We start from the raw sequence: 17,725 nt of genomic DNA, 5'->3' as shown, positions 1-17,725 counted from the left end.
GTCAGTAATTTTCTGGTTCTTCCCTGATGACAACTGAGTTAAAGCCAGCAACAGTACCATGCAACCAGCCATGAAAAGCATTGTCTGACTAGCAGGTTAAAATAAGCATTTTTTTTAAATATTGGTCACATCTCTTACCTTGTTTATACATTTAATTCATTATGGAATCCTCCTCAAAGTACTGTTTTTTGCAACTATAGCAATTTACAAGTTCAGCATTTTTATTTATCTTACTATGTGCCCATACCGTGGCTTTGCATAGGCAATACATTGCAATATCAACAGACATAACTTATGTTAGTTAATGAAGTTTAAAAATACACCCTTTACATTACTCTTCATTAATTGAAGTGTAGCAATATTGTCTTTACTAAGATGGCAGTAGATAAATAAAATGAGAGAAAGCAAGAGCGCAAGAGAACGCGTGTGAGAGAGAAAACATGTGTGTGCTAGAGAGAGGCCATGAACTAATACAGTAATTAGCATTGGTACTTATAATTACCTCTGTTTAGAGAAGCTGAGCTGTTTATTTCTCCAGTAATAAAGGAAGACTCGGACTGCTTTCTAACGGTGTCATTCCACATTCTACGGATTCGACTCTAATAGAAAAAGTAAAGACAATTGTATGTTGGTCCAAACCAAACCGACACAAAGCTTATAACACTTTTATAAAGTAACATTTGTACATAAAATTTATATAATTCAAATAAAAATAAAAATTTAGTTTTAGTTTGAACATCCTAAGTACAATCTGGTCTGGGACTCATGTAATCAGCACAGTAATGGTGGTTTCAGCATTTGCAGCATACAGGTCTCAGCACTTCATGAGCTCCAGTGGTCCCTACCGTAGACCATACCATGGCCTTTCACTTGGGCAGCTAATACACCATCAATATCATTTTCCCTGTGCCTTGTAAACACTTATCTCAAGAATGCACAGGTGCTGCTGGTTACACAAATGTATTGCTGCTACTGCTCCTAAACCTGGTCTGGATCCTCCACATTACTCTCATGTGGATAGATGCTGTCTCTGCCACACTCCTCTCCCCTTAGCTTCAACCACCCTGGTGAAGCTACTAAATTTTCAGGCAAGCTCTCTGCATTGCACACCTCTACTTGTGTCATCTGCCTGGGTACACAGCCATCCTTTACTTTCCAGAGGTCGCTCACCTCACCTTCTTCCTCCTCCCCTTGCTTCCCTGTATGGTTGCTTGGAGGTACAGGACTTACAAATCTCCTGGAAATGGCATCAGCATTGAAGTGCTGTTTACCTTGATGATGCTGCACCACACCTTAAATGGCTGTAACTCCAAAAACCAATGGGCCACACGAGCATTCACCTCTTTGTGTGTATGCATCCACTGTAAGGGTGCATGGTCTGTGATCAACAAAAACACACGTCCCAACAAATAATATCTTAAGGACTCAATGGCCCACTTAATTTCTAAACACTCCTGCTCTACAGTGCAGTATTTTTGCTCTCTGTGCAGTAACTTACAGCTAAGATAGAGGATGGGCTTCTTCTCTTCATCTACCTCCTGGGAAAGGACTGCTCCTAATCCTGTCACAGAGGCATCTGTCTGTAATACAAATTTTCTACTAAAGTCAGGAGCTTGCAAGACAGGCTTGGTACAGAAAGCTTGTCTTAAATCCTGCCAAGCAGTTTCCGCTGGTCTAGACCATGTTATCTTTTCTGGGCACTGGTTTTTAATTTGCTTATTTGAGCCTCTCTAGTTGCGATATCTCGACAAAATCTGCGATATCCCACCAGACCAAGAAATGTCCTAACCTGTTTTTTTTTTTTCACTTTAGACCACTTTAGACCAGGAAAGGACTGCTTCTGCTTTACTAGGCTAAGGTTTAACTTGTCCTCTGCCCAAAATTGTCAAATATATATATATTTCTATTAATTGTATATCTATATTTTTATTTCAATATCATATAGCAGCAACCGTCTTATAATGTTAACTAAAATGAAATCCAGATGGTCTGAGATTCTGAAAACAACAGGACGTAATGTTGCATAATCCAGTTCCTTCCAGAATAATCACAAGACATGTTTAAAGGTTACCAGTACTAACTGTTTTGGGCCAGAGTTAAACATAATTAGAAAAGACTATATATGGACAGAAGGTATGTCCATGATGAGCAGTATTAGGAGGGTCTACAGAAAATAGCATAACATATAGGGTTACCACCTAGTCCCTTTAATTCCGGACACATGTTAATTACACAGGTTCTGTGGCAGTTTAAAATCAGGTGAAGTGGAGTCTTGAAGTCAGCCAGCCACAGAACCTGTGTAATTAATATGTGTCCGGAATTAAAGGGACTAGGTGGTAACCCTAATAACATATAAGTATTGTATCAACCACACCCAGGGCAGAGACAGTGGTCGTGTATTTTGCCATCTAACACTTTGGAAGCTGTGTGACGTGGTATTGTATTATTGTATTGAATAATAATAATAATAATGATTTTAAGAATTGTTCTCTGTACTTCTTGTATCAGCATAACAATGGCAACATGGAAATAATTGACATTCCACAGCTGAGGCTCCTCAAAAAAATGGGCAGCTTGCAAGCTGAAATTCTCTTAACTCAATCTTTAAGAGAGGAATTCTGATGCAGCTGTTAAACAGCATAATGTTGTAATAATAATTTGAAGATTGATATAGGAGAAATCAGATAATGCCAAAAGTAACCAAGGGAACAAAGGTGCCATTTGTGGAAAAATGCTGATGCAAAGAGAAAAAAAATAAAAAATTTAATACAGTATATGAAAATTTGATTATAAAAAAATATATATATATATATTTTAATTCGTAAGCTGTTCACCGTATGTGTGTTTGGTGTGCGATTTGTTGTGGACCACCTTTGCGGGGTCTGATTTTTTCAATTTCCACATGATCTTATCACTTCGGTTAATGCGTTAGTGGGGAAACAGTTAGAATTTGTAACGCCCTTAGAGTAAAAAATGAAATATCTTAAATGCATCTATGTGGTGCATTTTATTGTGTCTTATGAGAAGACAAAGTTTTAAGTGGTGTTTTATTTTCTTGGACAAAAAAAAAAAATAGAAGCAGTTCTTTTATTGTGTTTTTTAAGCATGGATCCAGTGTGGTGATATTGTTTTGAGGTACTGATTATTGAAAGGCATTCTTTTGCTAAGTAAAGCCCTGTACACATGCATCGATTTTTCCTGATTTACGATTCGATTTTGCTTATAGAAGCAAAATCGAATCCTAAACGAAATCTAATGCTTTTTTGTGTCACTTTCGATCTAAATTCGATTTGATGCGCGCTCCCATTTTCACAAAATCGAACAGAAAAATCTACTGTGCAGATCTAGTAAATCGAATGTGTACAATGTACCATGAATGTATATCGCATTTAATATCTAATGCAAAAGTACAGATCTAATGCCAAATCGAATGGAAAGATCTAATGCCAGATCTAATAGAAAAACAAATCTAACATCGAATCAAAAGCAAATCGATGTGTGTGTACAGGGCTTTAGTGACGCAGAAGTGCAGCTACAGTAACAGTACAATTTGTTATTTCATTGCACAGCTTAAGATAATAGGAAAAGTATTATCTACTATACATGTCTGTGAGCCATAGCCGCAGCATTTTATTGATAGATATTTTACCAGTTTTGTTGGTGAAAAAAGACACAATCAATTGCACTAAAACATGAATTACATTTGATTGTTTCACATGCAGTTACACAGATGCAAAATGATGCACAGACAGAACATGTGTCCATTGTTAAGTCCAACGTGAAGGGGCAAAGAGCACTCGTCAATTGTTAGAAAAAAATGCTGTATTTATTTTTCAAAAAATATATAGAAAAAACATACCAAGGGTTTGCTGTACACCAACTGATACTCTCCAACATTTCGATCCCAGCCGGGATCTTTGTCAAGGAAACAGCTAACATAGAAGTGGTCTCCAAGGGAAAAACGGATTAGCTCAGGTACTAGGTCAAGCTGCTACAGCCATCAGTGACCTGGATACTCACCGCCGGGTCCCGGGTTTAAATACCCAAAAGTAGCGCCAAATTCAATCAATCAGCCTTCCGGACATGTCATGCCAGCAGTGCGGCATCTGATGTCATAGCCCGGAGCTGCTGTCCCCAGGCCTATGGAACGCATCGCGCTAACTGGCTTCCTGTCAGTGAATTGCATGCTGTAACCAGGGGAACCAAGCTCTCGGCTGGCGAGGTGTCAGTTGCCGCCAGCCGCTGAGTGTAATGTCGGAATGATGACTGTGTAATAGCAGATGCCGCCGCTTGCCGAATATAAGAGAGAAACAAATAGAGTGGCGTGCACTGTGTGTTTTTATAGTATATAATATTAACAGGGCACCATTGAAAGGTGTCAATACCCTCTTATTGGAGTGTATTAAAGCAGTATCAATAAAGAATAAACTAAGGTGTTTTTAGGAGGACAAGTTGAGAGCAGCGCATCCGATACATATAGAGATAATATTTTGATAATGTTTAGTGTTATATAACTATTGATGTATATTAAGGGTATACATGTAAGGGAAGAAGGGGAAATATACAGTATTTACTGAAAAAACTAGGGAGAGAAAAAATGTGAAAAATTGGAAGAACTTGAAAAAACACACGTAACAGATAACATAAAAAATTAAAAAAAGACATGAAAAACCACATACAAAAAAGTTCTCAGAAAAATGTTTTTATCTGTCCATGTGTCCAGAACCGGTCCATTATGGTCCATGAGTGTATGAGTGTATCTACTGTATCTCAGAAAAATCGACAATGGGTTGTGTTCATTCATCCCTCTTGGTGAGAGGGTGTCCAATCGATATATCCATCGACTTTCGCATTTTTTCAGTTGTAAGGTCCTGTCGCCTCCCCTGATGCGTGGGGGTATCCAGTCTATCAATCGACATCTTAGTGATGAGATCTTGTGACCAGCCTGTTGGAAATGTCTTGGAACCAGTTGTTCTGCATTTTTTGTTTCAAGGGCGGTTCTCTGTGCATATCTGTGATTTGCCATTCTTTCTCTAAAGTTCCTGGTAGTCATCCCTACGTAAGTCTGTCCGCAAGGGCAGTGGAGCATGTAAATGACAAAATCTAATTGGCAGTGAAAGCTATATTTAATTTTAATGGGTTTACCCATATGCGGGTGTGGGAATGTTGGGCCTGATATCATGCTGTTGCTTGTCGTGCAACCGGTACATCGGTAACAACCTGGTTTCTTACTGTGTAGCCAGGTTATGCCCATGGCTGCGGTTGGACTCTCTAGAGGGCGCATCAAGATCTGTTTCAAATTGGGAACCCTTTTGTAGGCCATCATCAGTGTACCATGGTGTTGTAATTTCAGATTGGTGTCTGATGCCAGAATCGGCCAATGTTTTTGATGCTTTTGTATCTTATGTGATAGTTACATAGTTACATAGTAGATAAGGCTGAAAAAAGACTGGCGTCCATCTAGTTCAACCTGGTATAGATATCCATTGCTGATTTGGTAGGTTCTGATATTTTACAGACAGATTATATTTCTTATTTGTACCCATGGATGTTTTTATCCAGTAAATGCTTGTCCAACTTTGCCTTGAATGCATTTAATGAGCCAGCTGTTACCACCTCTCTGGGAAGAGAGTTCCAGAGATTGACTGTTCTGACCGTAAAGAAATTCTTTCTACTAGCTGAATGAAATCTTTTTTCTTCTAATCTATACGCATGCACTCGTGTCCTAGATTCCTTTCTAGTAGAAAAGAGGGTGTGTGACAGTTCCTTATATTGGCCCTTGATATACTTGTACATGTTGAGCATGCCCCCCCTTAAATGTCTCTTTTCCAATGTAAATAGTTCCAAATTGCTTAATCTCTCACCGTAGCTTAAATTCTCCATTCCCCTAATAAGCTTTGTTGCTCGCCTTTGGATTTTTTCTAATTCTATGATATCCTTTTTATAGTGTGGGGCCCAGAACTGCACTCCGTACTCGAGGTGAGGTCTCACCAATGCTTTATACAGTGGCATAATTACCCTTGAGTCCCTAGTTTCCATTCCCCTCTTAATACATGCCAGAATTTTGTTGGCCTTTTTTGTAGCTACATTACAATGGGCACTACATCCCAGTTTGCTGTCTATTTGGACTCCTAGATCCTTTTCAAGTATGGAATTACCCAGTTTCTCTCCACTAAGGTTGTAACTTGCACACTGGTTGTGTCTCCCAAGGTGCATAACCTTACATTTATCTACATTGAACCTCATCTTCCATTTTTTTGCCCACTCATCTAGAATTGCAAGATCATTTTGAAGCATGGTGACATCATCTGATGATTTGATGACTTTGCTAAGTTTTGTATCGTCCGCAAAGATGGATACATTGCTGAGTAACCCTATCCCAATATCGTTAATAAAAATGTTGAAGTGTGCAACTAACTTTAAAGGTGTTAAGTGTATCACATGCACCATAGATTGAAACAATAAAGTATGTGAGTTTACACTACATATGAATGTTCCACTTAAAATATTCCATACCATAGTTCAAATTTATCAGTTAGGAATAATGCTTCCCACCATAGGCCCTTATTCTAGTTCACTCTTTCTTACAAAATACTTCTTAGATGGACAAAACCATGTGCACTGCAGGTGGGGCAGGTGTTACTTGTGCAGAGAAAATTAGATTTGGTGGGGTTTTACTTCAAAGTGAGATCTATATTGCAGTGTAAAAATAAAGCAGCCAGTATTTTCCCTTCACAGAAACAAAATAACTCACCAAAATCTAATTCTCTTTGCACATTTTACATCTGCCCCCTGCAGTGCACATGGTTTTGTCCATCTAAGAAGGATTTTGTCAGAAAGAGTGAACTAGAATAAGGCCCATAGTTCTAAAGTTTGATGTTCTATTCCATTCCTGAACGATATTTACAATATTTGTTGGATATATGTTTTTTAATATATTCTTTATTTCTATTTTTCAAAGAAAATAAAGTCGGTACAACCTTTTCAAATATGCAGAGCCATACAGACTGATATATGGTCATAACAACATGAATCATTATACTGGAATCAGTACTGTGAAAACAATTGATGAAAGATAATCAGAGATACACTATCTCATTTATATGCCTAGTAGAAGACAGTATTCTTACAACATCCAGTCTGATGGAGTACTTGGAACTTAATATTTTAAAACTTCAGTTGTAGTAATAACAACAACGTTAACTAGACAAAGGGAGTAGAAAGGGGCAGTGTAGAGTTTGGAAAGAAGGGTTGTGGGCTCAGGAGAAGAATAGTTGGACTGGTTATATCTGTCTGATAAAACTTCCACTGGTCTGTGTGTTAGCTTATGTTGGCTGTCAGGGTTATGGGGATACTGTTGGAATATGGCCTTTGTAGGTGGTAGTTTACAGTCAAGCCATAGGAGCCAAGTGGCCACATAATCTGAGTGTTTTTCTAATGCTGAGTGGTAAATATCTTCCATGGCTCTATAGAACTCTATTCTCTGGAACCATTCCCAGACGATGGGAGGGTCTGGGGACCTCCAATTGACCGGTATCACAGCTCTCGCTGTGTTGCTAAGGTGTTGCTAAGAAGTGATTGTATTTTGATAGAGGGGTGTTGATGTGAGAGAGTAGCCAGGAGTCAAGGTTGTCAGGGGCTTGGAACTTCAGTATTTCAGAGGGCAGTCCCACCATATATGTATTAGTGTTCCCCGATCTCTGTTGCAGCACCAGCAGAGGGAGGAGACTAAGGGAAAAATATTATGTATTAGAGGGTGCATCTAAACCTAGTAAACAGTTTGTACTGTGTTTCTACAACCTCTAAGCTCATGTATGTATCCCTCGAGAAGAGAGATCTGAGTCCCAAGCTGCATAAAAGTATGCAGGAAAGGAACAGCACCTGGCGGAAACCCTGGATTGTTAAGGAATGGGAGTTGTAGGGAATCCAGCAAGGAGCAAGGAGAGGCCCAGTTTGTAGCGCATAGATGTCCAGAGAGCCAATGTGGGTCCAACCATAAGATAGGGACCACCTTTCCAGGTCAACCCACTGTTGACTCGACTGACTCAACCAGTCCAAGACTCCTATGTAATTGTTGGCCTCCCTGGGATCTTCTGCGAAACAGGTAGCGATATTTGAACCAGGTTCTCCTGCCTCCCCAAACAAACCAACTAATTGCCATTTGGGCATCCCCCAAGAACCGTGGGGGGAGTTTTAAGGCGATAGTCTAAAAGAGGTTTAGTAGCCTGGGTAATATATTAATTTTTACGATATGTATTCAACCCAGCCACTTGATATGGGTCGGGTGCCATGTGAAAGGGAACCTGGGGCTCAAGGATGAGACTGATTGATCAGGGAGAAACATATTTAAGGCTGTAGATTTATTATAGTTAATTTTAAAGTTGGACAGTGTTCCAAAACGTGAGAATTCTGTCATAAGGTTGGGCTGGGATACTGTAGGGTTTGTGATAACTGCCAGGAGGTCGTCAGAACTTTGATATCTGGATTCATTCTGATGGCTTCCATGCATAGAACAAATATCAACGGCGACAGTGGGCATCCTTGTCTGGTCCCATTTAATATGGTTATTGGGCAGGATAGTAGGCCATTGTCTCTGACTTGCGCTTTAGCAGTTCTGTATAGAGAGTAAGGATTTTGCAAGAATATGTTACCTATTCCTAGCCATCGTAATGTTGCTTCCATGAACTCCCAGTCTACCCAATTGAAGGCCTTTTCAGTGTCCAGTGGAGCATTATAGAGCTTTTTGTCGATTGAGCGTGTGTGTTGGCTCTTTGTTAAATCTTTCCCTTACCTGAAATCTCAGGTGCAGATCAGGTTCTTTGGTGTTTCCAAAATCCAGGGGTGTAAGGTAATTATCTCAATGAAGGGGACACTGGTTGGTGAAGTAAATCAGGTTTATTAGGAATGCAGAATGAACAGGTTTCAGTATATCGCCTCACCACTGACTCCCTCGGCTGAATGGCAGACACAATATAATGCAGTTGGTTTAAACATAAACCGATATCACCAGTCTATGCTGGCACTTAGTGAATGAAAGCCACAATAACAGAAAACCAATATCACTCTCAACATTAAATGTATTTGCACTATAGATATTGGATAACTATCAGTGACCATAACGAATCAGAGTATAAACAATCCTCACAAGTCCACTAGGACGTCGGTCACTTTTAGTGTTCAAGGTACCGTGCAGCCCACTCTGGGTCAAACACCCACTCTTCGCTTTTACTACTGGATTAACTTGGGTAGCAACAGTACTGCTAACACTGAAGGCCACACATTTGATGTTCACCAATCAACTTTCAAGTACACGTGTAATATTAAACATTGGCAACATTTAGATAACGACTTTAACCTCTGGTGCACCAGTACTGTCCCCTAAAGGGCTATTTGGGGGTAAAGTCACCCTAAATTCAACTCAGTTCCGAACAACCTGTGCACAGGGATTTTCAATCTTCACTGGTCCCGGAGGGAAATCCTGGGTAATGAATAGTCCTGTTTAAATATTTGTAACTCTATTAAAGAGGGATGTTGTTAACTGTAAACTGACCAGCAAGCCTGGTGCAAGAAGAATATTTATTCTGGCAAAAGGTAGGCTAACACTCCATTAGGACCAGTTTACAAAAAGGGAAAAAGGGAAATTGGGAGGTTGGAGTATAACCGCACTGGTATGTATGAGGGGGAGGTAATGAATGGAAACTGTATGAACTGACTGGGACCTTGCTTGACAAGGTATATGAGTCCTAGTGCACTGTTGGTACTCTTGCCAATTAGTGCCTGGTTATAGGACAGTCAGTGGTGCACCCCAGAGTTAGAAGAGCAATATGGTTATTTGCCAAGAGAGGAGGAGAAAAAGAAAACTCGGGGTGGGAGCACGCATGTATTACAGTTCCTACAGAGTGTTTATGATACTACATAAAATGAAATACTTTATTAATTATGCTTTAAAATATGTGTTCCTTATAATAGACTACAGTGACACAATGTGTGTAAGGCGCCGCAAAAATATATTTTCAGATAAGGGGCAGTGTTAGCCACTTATGAAAGAAAAGGGGAGAGACAGGTTTCTCTTTTATGGTAGTTGATCCTCATTAAGCCTCTAGTTTCACCATGGTTCTGGTATAAATATAGTGGGATTTAAATCATAGGATCATTTTTTTGAGGACCTGTGATCTCTCCTTAAGGCAGGTAATACAGTAGGTAATTAGTATACGTGATGCTGTAATTTATGTGTGGACTCACCAGGGGGCAGTGTGGTGACACTGTTAAGCATATATACGTATTCAGTGCACGGTAATGGAGACTGTGGATGATAAGAAAAAATCCACTGGACTTAGCCAGTGGTTACCTTGGACCTGCTCAGTCTCTGGTGTGGACCTGATGCAGGGTCCGCAGATGCGTCTCCCGTTCGCTGCCTCCTGTCTGAGTTCCTGCCTAGCCGGTCACGTGGGTGCACCCCGTGGTCCGGCAATCCCTGACGTACGTTTTGCATCTGCGCTTGGTCACAGGGGGGTGTGTGTGACCGTCTGCTGCTGGTCTGAGTACTTGTTTGATAGCCGAGCCAATCGGGACGCTAGATGCAAGATTGGCTTGTGAAACATCCTATGAGTGTCCATTATCCAGTGGCGCAATGAGGGCTCGTGCCTGAGCGCCAATAGATCGCTGTGATGAGAGGTGTGTGTGTAACTGTCATGCCTGCCGCTCGTAACTTGCGGCTTTTTTATGACAGCTCCTGCTCACTGTATGTGTCAGGGTAAGCTCTTACGAGGACTGGTTGATGCTTACTGACGGCTGGTATCTGTTTACACTTTTGCCGTTTTTGTGTTTAAGCCTGAGCACATATCAATGGCGCTATGTGGTTTAGATATATTAAATAGACATGGCTGAAAAGGGTGTTCAGTCTGGACCTCTTGTATTAAGCATAAGCATGTGTCTTTTGCATGCGGCATGGTACAGTTTTAAATGCTCCGAGGTTAGTGTGGCTAAATATATAGTAGATTCATGTAAATAATATTTACACAAAGATTGTTTAGGATGTATAAATGTGGCTATCTATGGCTATATTTTGGGCAGACGGTTATGTATCATTGTTATAAAATCCTATAACATGTATCGTTATTATAAGGTTGTATACCATGATATGAAATTATGATGTGTATATGTAGTCTTTTGTTGATATAGATATATATGTGGTGGTTATCAAACAAATAAATACATTTTTTTTTTTTAATTAATTAAATTAATTAACTCTTAAATGTCCACCAAGAGGTATTTACAGGGGTGCTGATGGCAAGAGTGTTTCTAGTGTTTGGGGTTGCAGTTGCAGGGTCAGTCTGGGTTGTCATCAGAGGCTGTTCTCTGAGGTGTTCAGTCTTATCCCTTTGGTATTAAGAGTTCCTTATTATTAGGGAAATTCATTGCTGTTCGGTTTGTAGGTCTGGGAGTATACATCTTGATTGTACATAGAAGAAGTGTATATCCGATGGTACATATCTAAAAGTCTGAAATATATTAAGAAGGGATGTCTGCTATTTGTTGGTAATTGCAGAATCCGAGGGAGGTCACCATTTATTTGGAAGGAATTGTTGAGCTGTTGGGTGCTGGAATTTTGATATCTGGTGCAATAGTGAGTAAGAAAGAGCATGTGTGAATGGTGATGCTACTATATTTTGCGTAAAAGTGCTAAATACTTACTATAAAAATTGTGAAAGAAAATGACACCTTTGTGATGTTGTAACAATATTTTAATGGTGATATTAGCCTAATAACATATACAGGTACGATACCTAGTGTTCATAGGAGGTCTCCCTTCCTATTACTTGCCAGGCCCTATGCTGCTTAGCTTCCAAGTTCGGTCGGGTTTGGGCGGTCCAGCTTAGGTTTGATCGTAATACGTGACATGGTTCCGGCATTCTAGTCACTCTATTTGTGAGTGTGGCAGGAGGGTGATGGCAATAAAGTGTCATCACAGTAGTGAAGGCAAGTAGAACTAAAAAGTGATATATAAGTTATAATTTAAAGTGTGTCGAGTGACATAGGGTGCTGGGACTTGGATAAAAAGAAATCAATATAGAGAGTTGTACTCGTGACTGGTGATAGTTTTATAAGAAGGCACCGTAGTTGATATTTTCATTCATCCCTTTCGGACTGAGTGAATTCAATTTGAAAATCCATTCGCTTTCTTTTTTCAGAAGGGTGTTAGTATGATCCCCTCCACGTATTCCAAGCGAAACTTTCTCAAGTCCAATTGTTTTAAGGCCTTTCCAGTCACAGTTGTGTTCCTTCTGAAAGTGGCGAGCTACCGTTGTAAGTTTCTTCATTTTCATTTGGTCAGCTTGAGCATTACGAATTGACCCAATATGTTCCAATGTTTTTTGTTTTAGAGGTCTTGTAGTCATCCCTACATACTTTTGGTCGCAGGGACAGATCAAACAGTATATTACACTTTTTGTATTGCAGTTTATAAAATGTTGCAATTTGATCACCTTCCCGTATCTGTCCGTGATCGTCTTGATCTTGTGGATGTGTGGGCATACTTTGCATGTTCCACAGGGGTACGTCCCAGTCGTGCTTTTGTTCCTTTTTTGTGACCGTTCGAAATGACTTGAGACTAAGTGGTCTCGTAAGTTCCTTGATCTCCTCCAACTCATTGTTGCTTGAGGTTCGAGATTTTTAGAGAGTATGGGGTCAAGGTGTAAGATTGGCCAGTGTTTCTGTATGGCACTCTGAATCTGTCGCCATTCTTTGCAGAAGTTTCCCACAAATCTGATCTTTTTGTCCTCCTTTTTCTGTTTGGTCTTGAAGATGAGGTCATCTCTTTTGATGGCCAAGGAATTCTTGGCCGCTTTTTTGATGGATGTTTTACTGTACCCACGATCCTGGAGTCTTAGGGTTAAATCTTTGCTCAGTGTCTTAAATTCCTCTTCATCCGAACAGTTTCTTCTAAGGCGAAGAAATTCACCTTTGGGTATATTCTCAACCATTGGTGGAAAGTGAGAGCTTGTTTGGTGTAACAATGTGTTTGTTGCAGTTTCCTTTCTATATAATTTTATTGCGATCATGTTGTCGTTGTTCTTGTAGATCATCAAATCAAGGAATGGCAATTCTTCTTGGCTGATCGTATGTGTCAGTCGAATGTTCAGATGGTTGTTGTTGAGGAGTTGGATAAAGTTCAGGAGTTCTTCTCTTTCACCCTCCCAGATAAGGAAGATGTCATCTATGTATCTGGTCCACATCATGACCTTTGAAGTGAGATGTTCGTTTTGATCGTTGAATACCATGGTTTCCTCCCACCAGCCTAGGAAAATGTTTGCATAAGTTGGGGCGCATGCTGCCCTCATTGCCGTCCCACGCGTTTGTAAAAAGAATCTGTCGTTAAATGTAAAAAAGTTATGTTCCAATACGAATTTGAGAAGCTTGCTCAACAGAATGTGGAAGTCTTCCATCCCTTCCTGTTGCATAAAATACTCCACTGCCTCAATCCCTTGTTGGTGGTTTATTGATGTATACAATGCTTCCACGTCCAGGGATACCATGTATTGATTAGGCTCTAATCTGATGTAATTTAGTCTGCGTAGTACATCCGCTGTGTCTTGTACAAACGATGGTAGTTGTAGTACATGGTGTCTCAGGTGGAGGTCCAGAAATGTGCTGGCTTTCTCTGTCAGTCCTCCAATGCCCGAGACTATCGGTCTTCCCGGTGGGCATGTGATATCTTTATGTACCTTCGGCAATAAGTAGAAGGTGGGAATCTTTGGATTTTCTGTGTACAAATATTGATATTCCCTTTTGGTGATTGTTCCTTCTTGAAGGGCTTTGTGGATGATCCCATCATATATGCTTTTATAGTTTTGTAAGGGATTGAGCAAGAGTGGTTTGTAACATTGGATGTTGTGTAATTGGTGGTATGCCTCCTTGATGTAAGCTTCCTGTGCCCAGAGTACTATATTTCCCCCTTTGTCAGAGGGTTTGATTAAGACATCAGTCCAGCTGTTCATTTCTCTTAGGGCAGATATTTCTTTGTGGGTCAGGTTCCCACTGCCTTGTTTGTCTGAGGCTGCTCGTAGATGTATTTGGTCCAGCTCCCTGGATACTGCTCTCATAAAGACTTGGGTCTCGGGGCTAAGATGTTCGCTAGGAAAAAAGGTTGATTTTTTCTTGATCTGTGGGCGTTTGGACACTTCCCATTGGCTTTCTTTTTCTGTACCGGATTCCAACCTCAGGTCTTCCAAGGCTTGAAGTGCTTCCTCCTCTAAGTCGGTTAGTGTCTCCATCGTTGGTGTTATACTCATGATGGGAGGATTAGATGTGGAGGGGGTAGGAATTTCGTGGGAGCTATTATCATACATTTTTGTGAGTAGTAGTTTCCTACAAAAAAGTTTGAGGTCTCGTTCCCAGCCGAACCGAAAAAGATGTTCTGTGGGGGAGTATGATAGTCCTTTCCCCAGGACAGAAATTTGTTCGGGATTAAGTTGGTGGTCCGTGAGATTGATGATCTTCAGACTGCTTGATTTGTCTTCCTCCAAGGTGTTGTTAGTTAGAGGGGTACATATTGTCTCCTGCGTGTCTGTTTCCCTGGATAGTAGGGTACTGGTGGTGTGTCCCACCTTTTTCTTGTGTTTTTGACCTCCCCTCCACGTGCGTTGCCTCTTGGTTGTCTTCTGCCCCTGCCATCGGTGCGCTCCCCTAAAAAAGGCATCCTTGTGGGTGATGGTTCTCTTCTTGTTGTGGATGCTCTTTCGTTTTGTGTGGGTTCCTCATCCGTGGCTGAAGTTTCCGCCTCTGAGGAGAAATATTGATCTGCACGTGTCTGGGGTCTTGGTTTTCTCATGGTTCTTTGCCATCTGAAGATTTGGCCCAATGCAAAGTCTTTTTTATCCCTCGCAAATTTGTTTCTTTTGCGGTCAATGATGGTCTGTTCATAGATTTTCAGATCTTCCTTTGTTTTTTTAAAACAGCTTTGGAACTGAGCATCCTTTTCCCATATTTCTAATTTCTTGCCAAGTTCCTCCATGTCCCTTTCACATTCTTCCAGAATCAAGTTGTTGTGTTTTACGAGGGTATTTATGAGGTCTGTTGCACATCTAAGGAGTGTGTTTTCCCATTCCTTTTTGAGGTTGTCACTAGCAAGGACAAGTTGTCACTCCATTAGGACCACCAGATGGCGCTGTTCCCTTACAAACCAAGGAGTTCCTGTGAGCACGTGTAGCATGAAACAGGGAATAAGGTAATGGCAGCAAGCCAAAGAGGGGTATCCTGAGGGATTAACAGTCCCGACAAAGTCTTTCTTCCGCACGGTAGCAAGAGGCCCTAATCATAAGAAAAATATTTGCCCAGGTGCGCATGTGTCCCTAAGATTTTCGTGTGGAGTCGTAGTGCAGACTCAGGCGTGATGAGGTATTGGGGCTATCTGGGCAGTTGCAGGGATTTGGTTGATCAGACACAGGTAAAATTTTGCTATGGGCCCCAATAGGTCTAGTTACACCCCTGTTTCAGGGTCAGGCTAGTACACGGGGCTTACAACTGCATCCAGCATCAGGAGAAAGGGCTCTCTGAGAGGGCAGGGCTTATCGGAATGCATGGTGGGGGGTTGCACTGCCCAGCTGTGTTGATCAGTGTCTCTCTGAGCATTTTTTTAGCAGCAGGTACTCAATCCCAGGATGGGCCTCCCTAATTTAAAAAAAGTGGCCACGCTGCATATGCTGCACATTTACTTAGTGGTTGGGCATCTAACCACTTCAGTCAAATATAGACTGAAAAGAATTGTTAAGTGATCTGGCGCCAACTCTGCTGCATGTCACCATTCTTCCAAATCCAGGACTACAAACAATAAAATAATGTGAACAATATAAGGAAAAAAGGAAGATGGGGTAAAATGTGAGAGAGAATCAGAAAGTGAGAGATTTGGTAAAAAATCTCCAGGTTTTTTTTTAAAGCGGCAATCATTTACACTGTAAAACCAGTTTTATTTAGCAGTGTAAACAGTTGCCACTTTAAAATAAAATGGAGATTTCTTAACAAATCTCTCACTTTCCTATTACATTTCACCCGTAGGTCCTGTTGCTATGGGCAACCAATCACATCCTCTCTACTATCTTCTAGAGGGTGGTAAATAAATAAGAAGTAGCCTCTGATGGGTTGCCCATAGCAACATGACCTGTGAACTGTATTTCACATCTTAGTAAATTTCACCCATGGTGTCTTGCGCTGTTAGTTTTTATATTGTTTTTTCCTTTTTATATGGAATGACTCTAGGAAAAAGGAATCCTCGTGTATGATGATCCTCAAGGAATGTGATTTATTCCTCCAATTTGTCCGAAAACCATAAAAGGAAGAACAAATACAAATATGGTCAGTGGGATTTATAATTATATACTGTTTTGCCACTAGACTAAAAATAAGAGGGATATGAGTCTCCTCTGAGGCTCACAATTGTCTTTCATAAAATACTGTAAAAGTAAGCCCATAAAGGTTTCTTTTTATGTGTGAGCGGGGCGTACGGGCAAATTCCGCATGAAATGTGTACACTACGAACAGGGGGTGGACAGGGGCTATTTGGGCTCATTACCATATGCATACGCCCCGCGTTTCATGGGCGTTCCCATAAAAACGCTGGGGGTCCGTATGGTAATGCGGCCGTGACGCACGTGTAGGGGGCGGACATATGACATTGCCGGATGTCAGCTGCCCGCCCAGATCCCTGCTTTTGCACGGAGAAATGCTCGTGTGGTCTGAGGTTGCGGGAGCTGGTGGACCACTCGGTCCTGCATTCGATGGTCTGCGACCATCGAATGATGGGGGAGGTTACCTGAGATGGAGGAGGTATATTCCATGAGAAATACACTTGCGGTCCGTGCGGACAGCTTCTTACCGCGTTCGGACGGAGTTGTCGATCCGTATGGAAGGCGGGGTTTCGGACGCACGGTCCTGGCCGCATATTCGGATACGGCCGCACAGACCAGAATAAGGCCCCTAGTAACAATACACTATACAGATACAGGCACAACCAAAATCACTCTCAGATTTCTCCCTCAAATTTACAGTCTCTATATAGATAGACAGATAAAGAATACAAGACAGACAGAATGCAAGATAACTCACCTGCTTCTGTTTCCAACTCACAAGTCACTTAAGTAAACAAGCTTCACTTTAGTCAGCAAGCTTCTCTCTAAATGAGCAAGCTCCAAATGAGTCTTGTCTCTACTGATATAGTATGTCAGGCAGCTGTTTACACTCAGCTCCTCCCCCTAATCTCTCTTCACACCTAGATTTAGCTCCTCCTCCTAGTATCTGTTCACACCTAGTAACAATACACTATATAGATACAGGCACAACCAAAATCACTCTCAGATTTCTCCCTCAAAATTACAGTCTCTATATAGATAGACAAATAAAGAATACAAGACAGACAACATGCAAGATAACTCACCTGCTTCTGTTTCCAACTCACAAGTCACTTAAGTAATCAAGCTTCACTTTAGTCAGCAAGCTTCTATCTAAATGAGCAAGCTCCAAATGAGTCTTGTCTCTACTGATATAGTGGGGAAAATTTACTAAGATGGGAATAAGACTTCACATGTGATGTTGCTATGGACAACCAATCAGAATCTACTTATTTATATAGCACCCTCTAGAATATAGTAGACAGGATCTGATTGGTTGCCCATAGCAACATCACATCTGAAGTCTAATTCCCATCTTAGTAAATTTCCCCCAGTATGTCAGG

The 17,725-nt window shown here is 40.9% G+C and overlaps 1 protein-coding gene across 20 annotated transcripts in view; it reads right to left on the bottom strand.

Moving 5' to 3' along the window:
- ADGRL3 (adhesion G protein-coupled receptor L3) overlaps window positions 1–17,725 on the bottom strand; it is a 1,133,398-nt gene that overhangs the window by 213,106 nt on the left and 902,567 nt on the right. For all 20 annotated transcript variants that reach the window (XM_083179292.1, XM_083179295.1, XM_083179293.1 and 17 more), the window contains one exon: window positions 503–599. In XM_083179292.1, the coding sequence (XP_083035418.1) occupies window positions 503–599 (97 nt within the window). The remainder of the gene's footprint in view (window positions 1–502; window positions 600–17,725) is intronic.

Source organism: Crinia signifera, chromosome 1 (genome assembly GCF_055691185.1).
Source record: "Crinia signifera chromosome 1, ASM5569118v1, whole genome shotgun sequence".
Classification (NCBI taxonomy): Eukaryota; Metazoa; Chordata; class Amphibia; order Anura; family Myobatrachidae; genus Crinia; species Crinia signifera.
The sequence above is the reverse complement of the archived record's forward strand: the minus strand, read 5'-3'. Positions and strand labels throughout refer to the sequence as shown.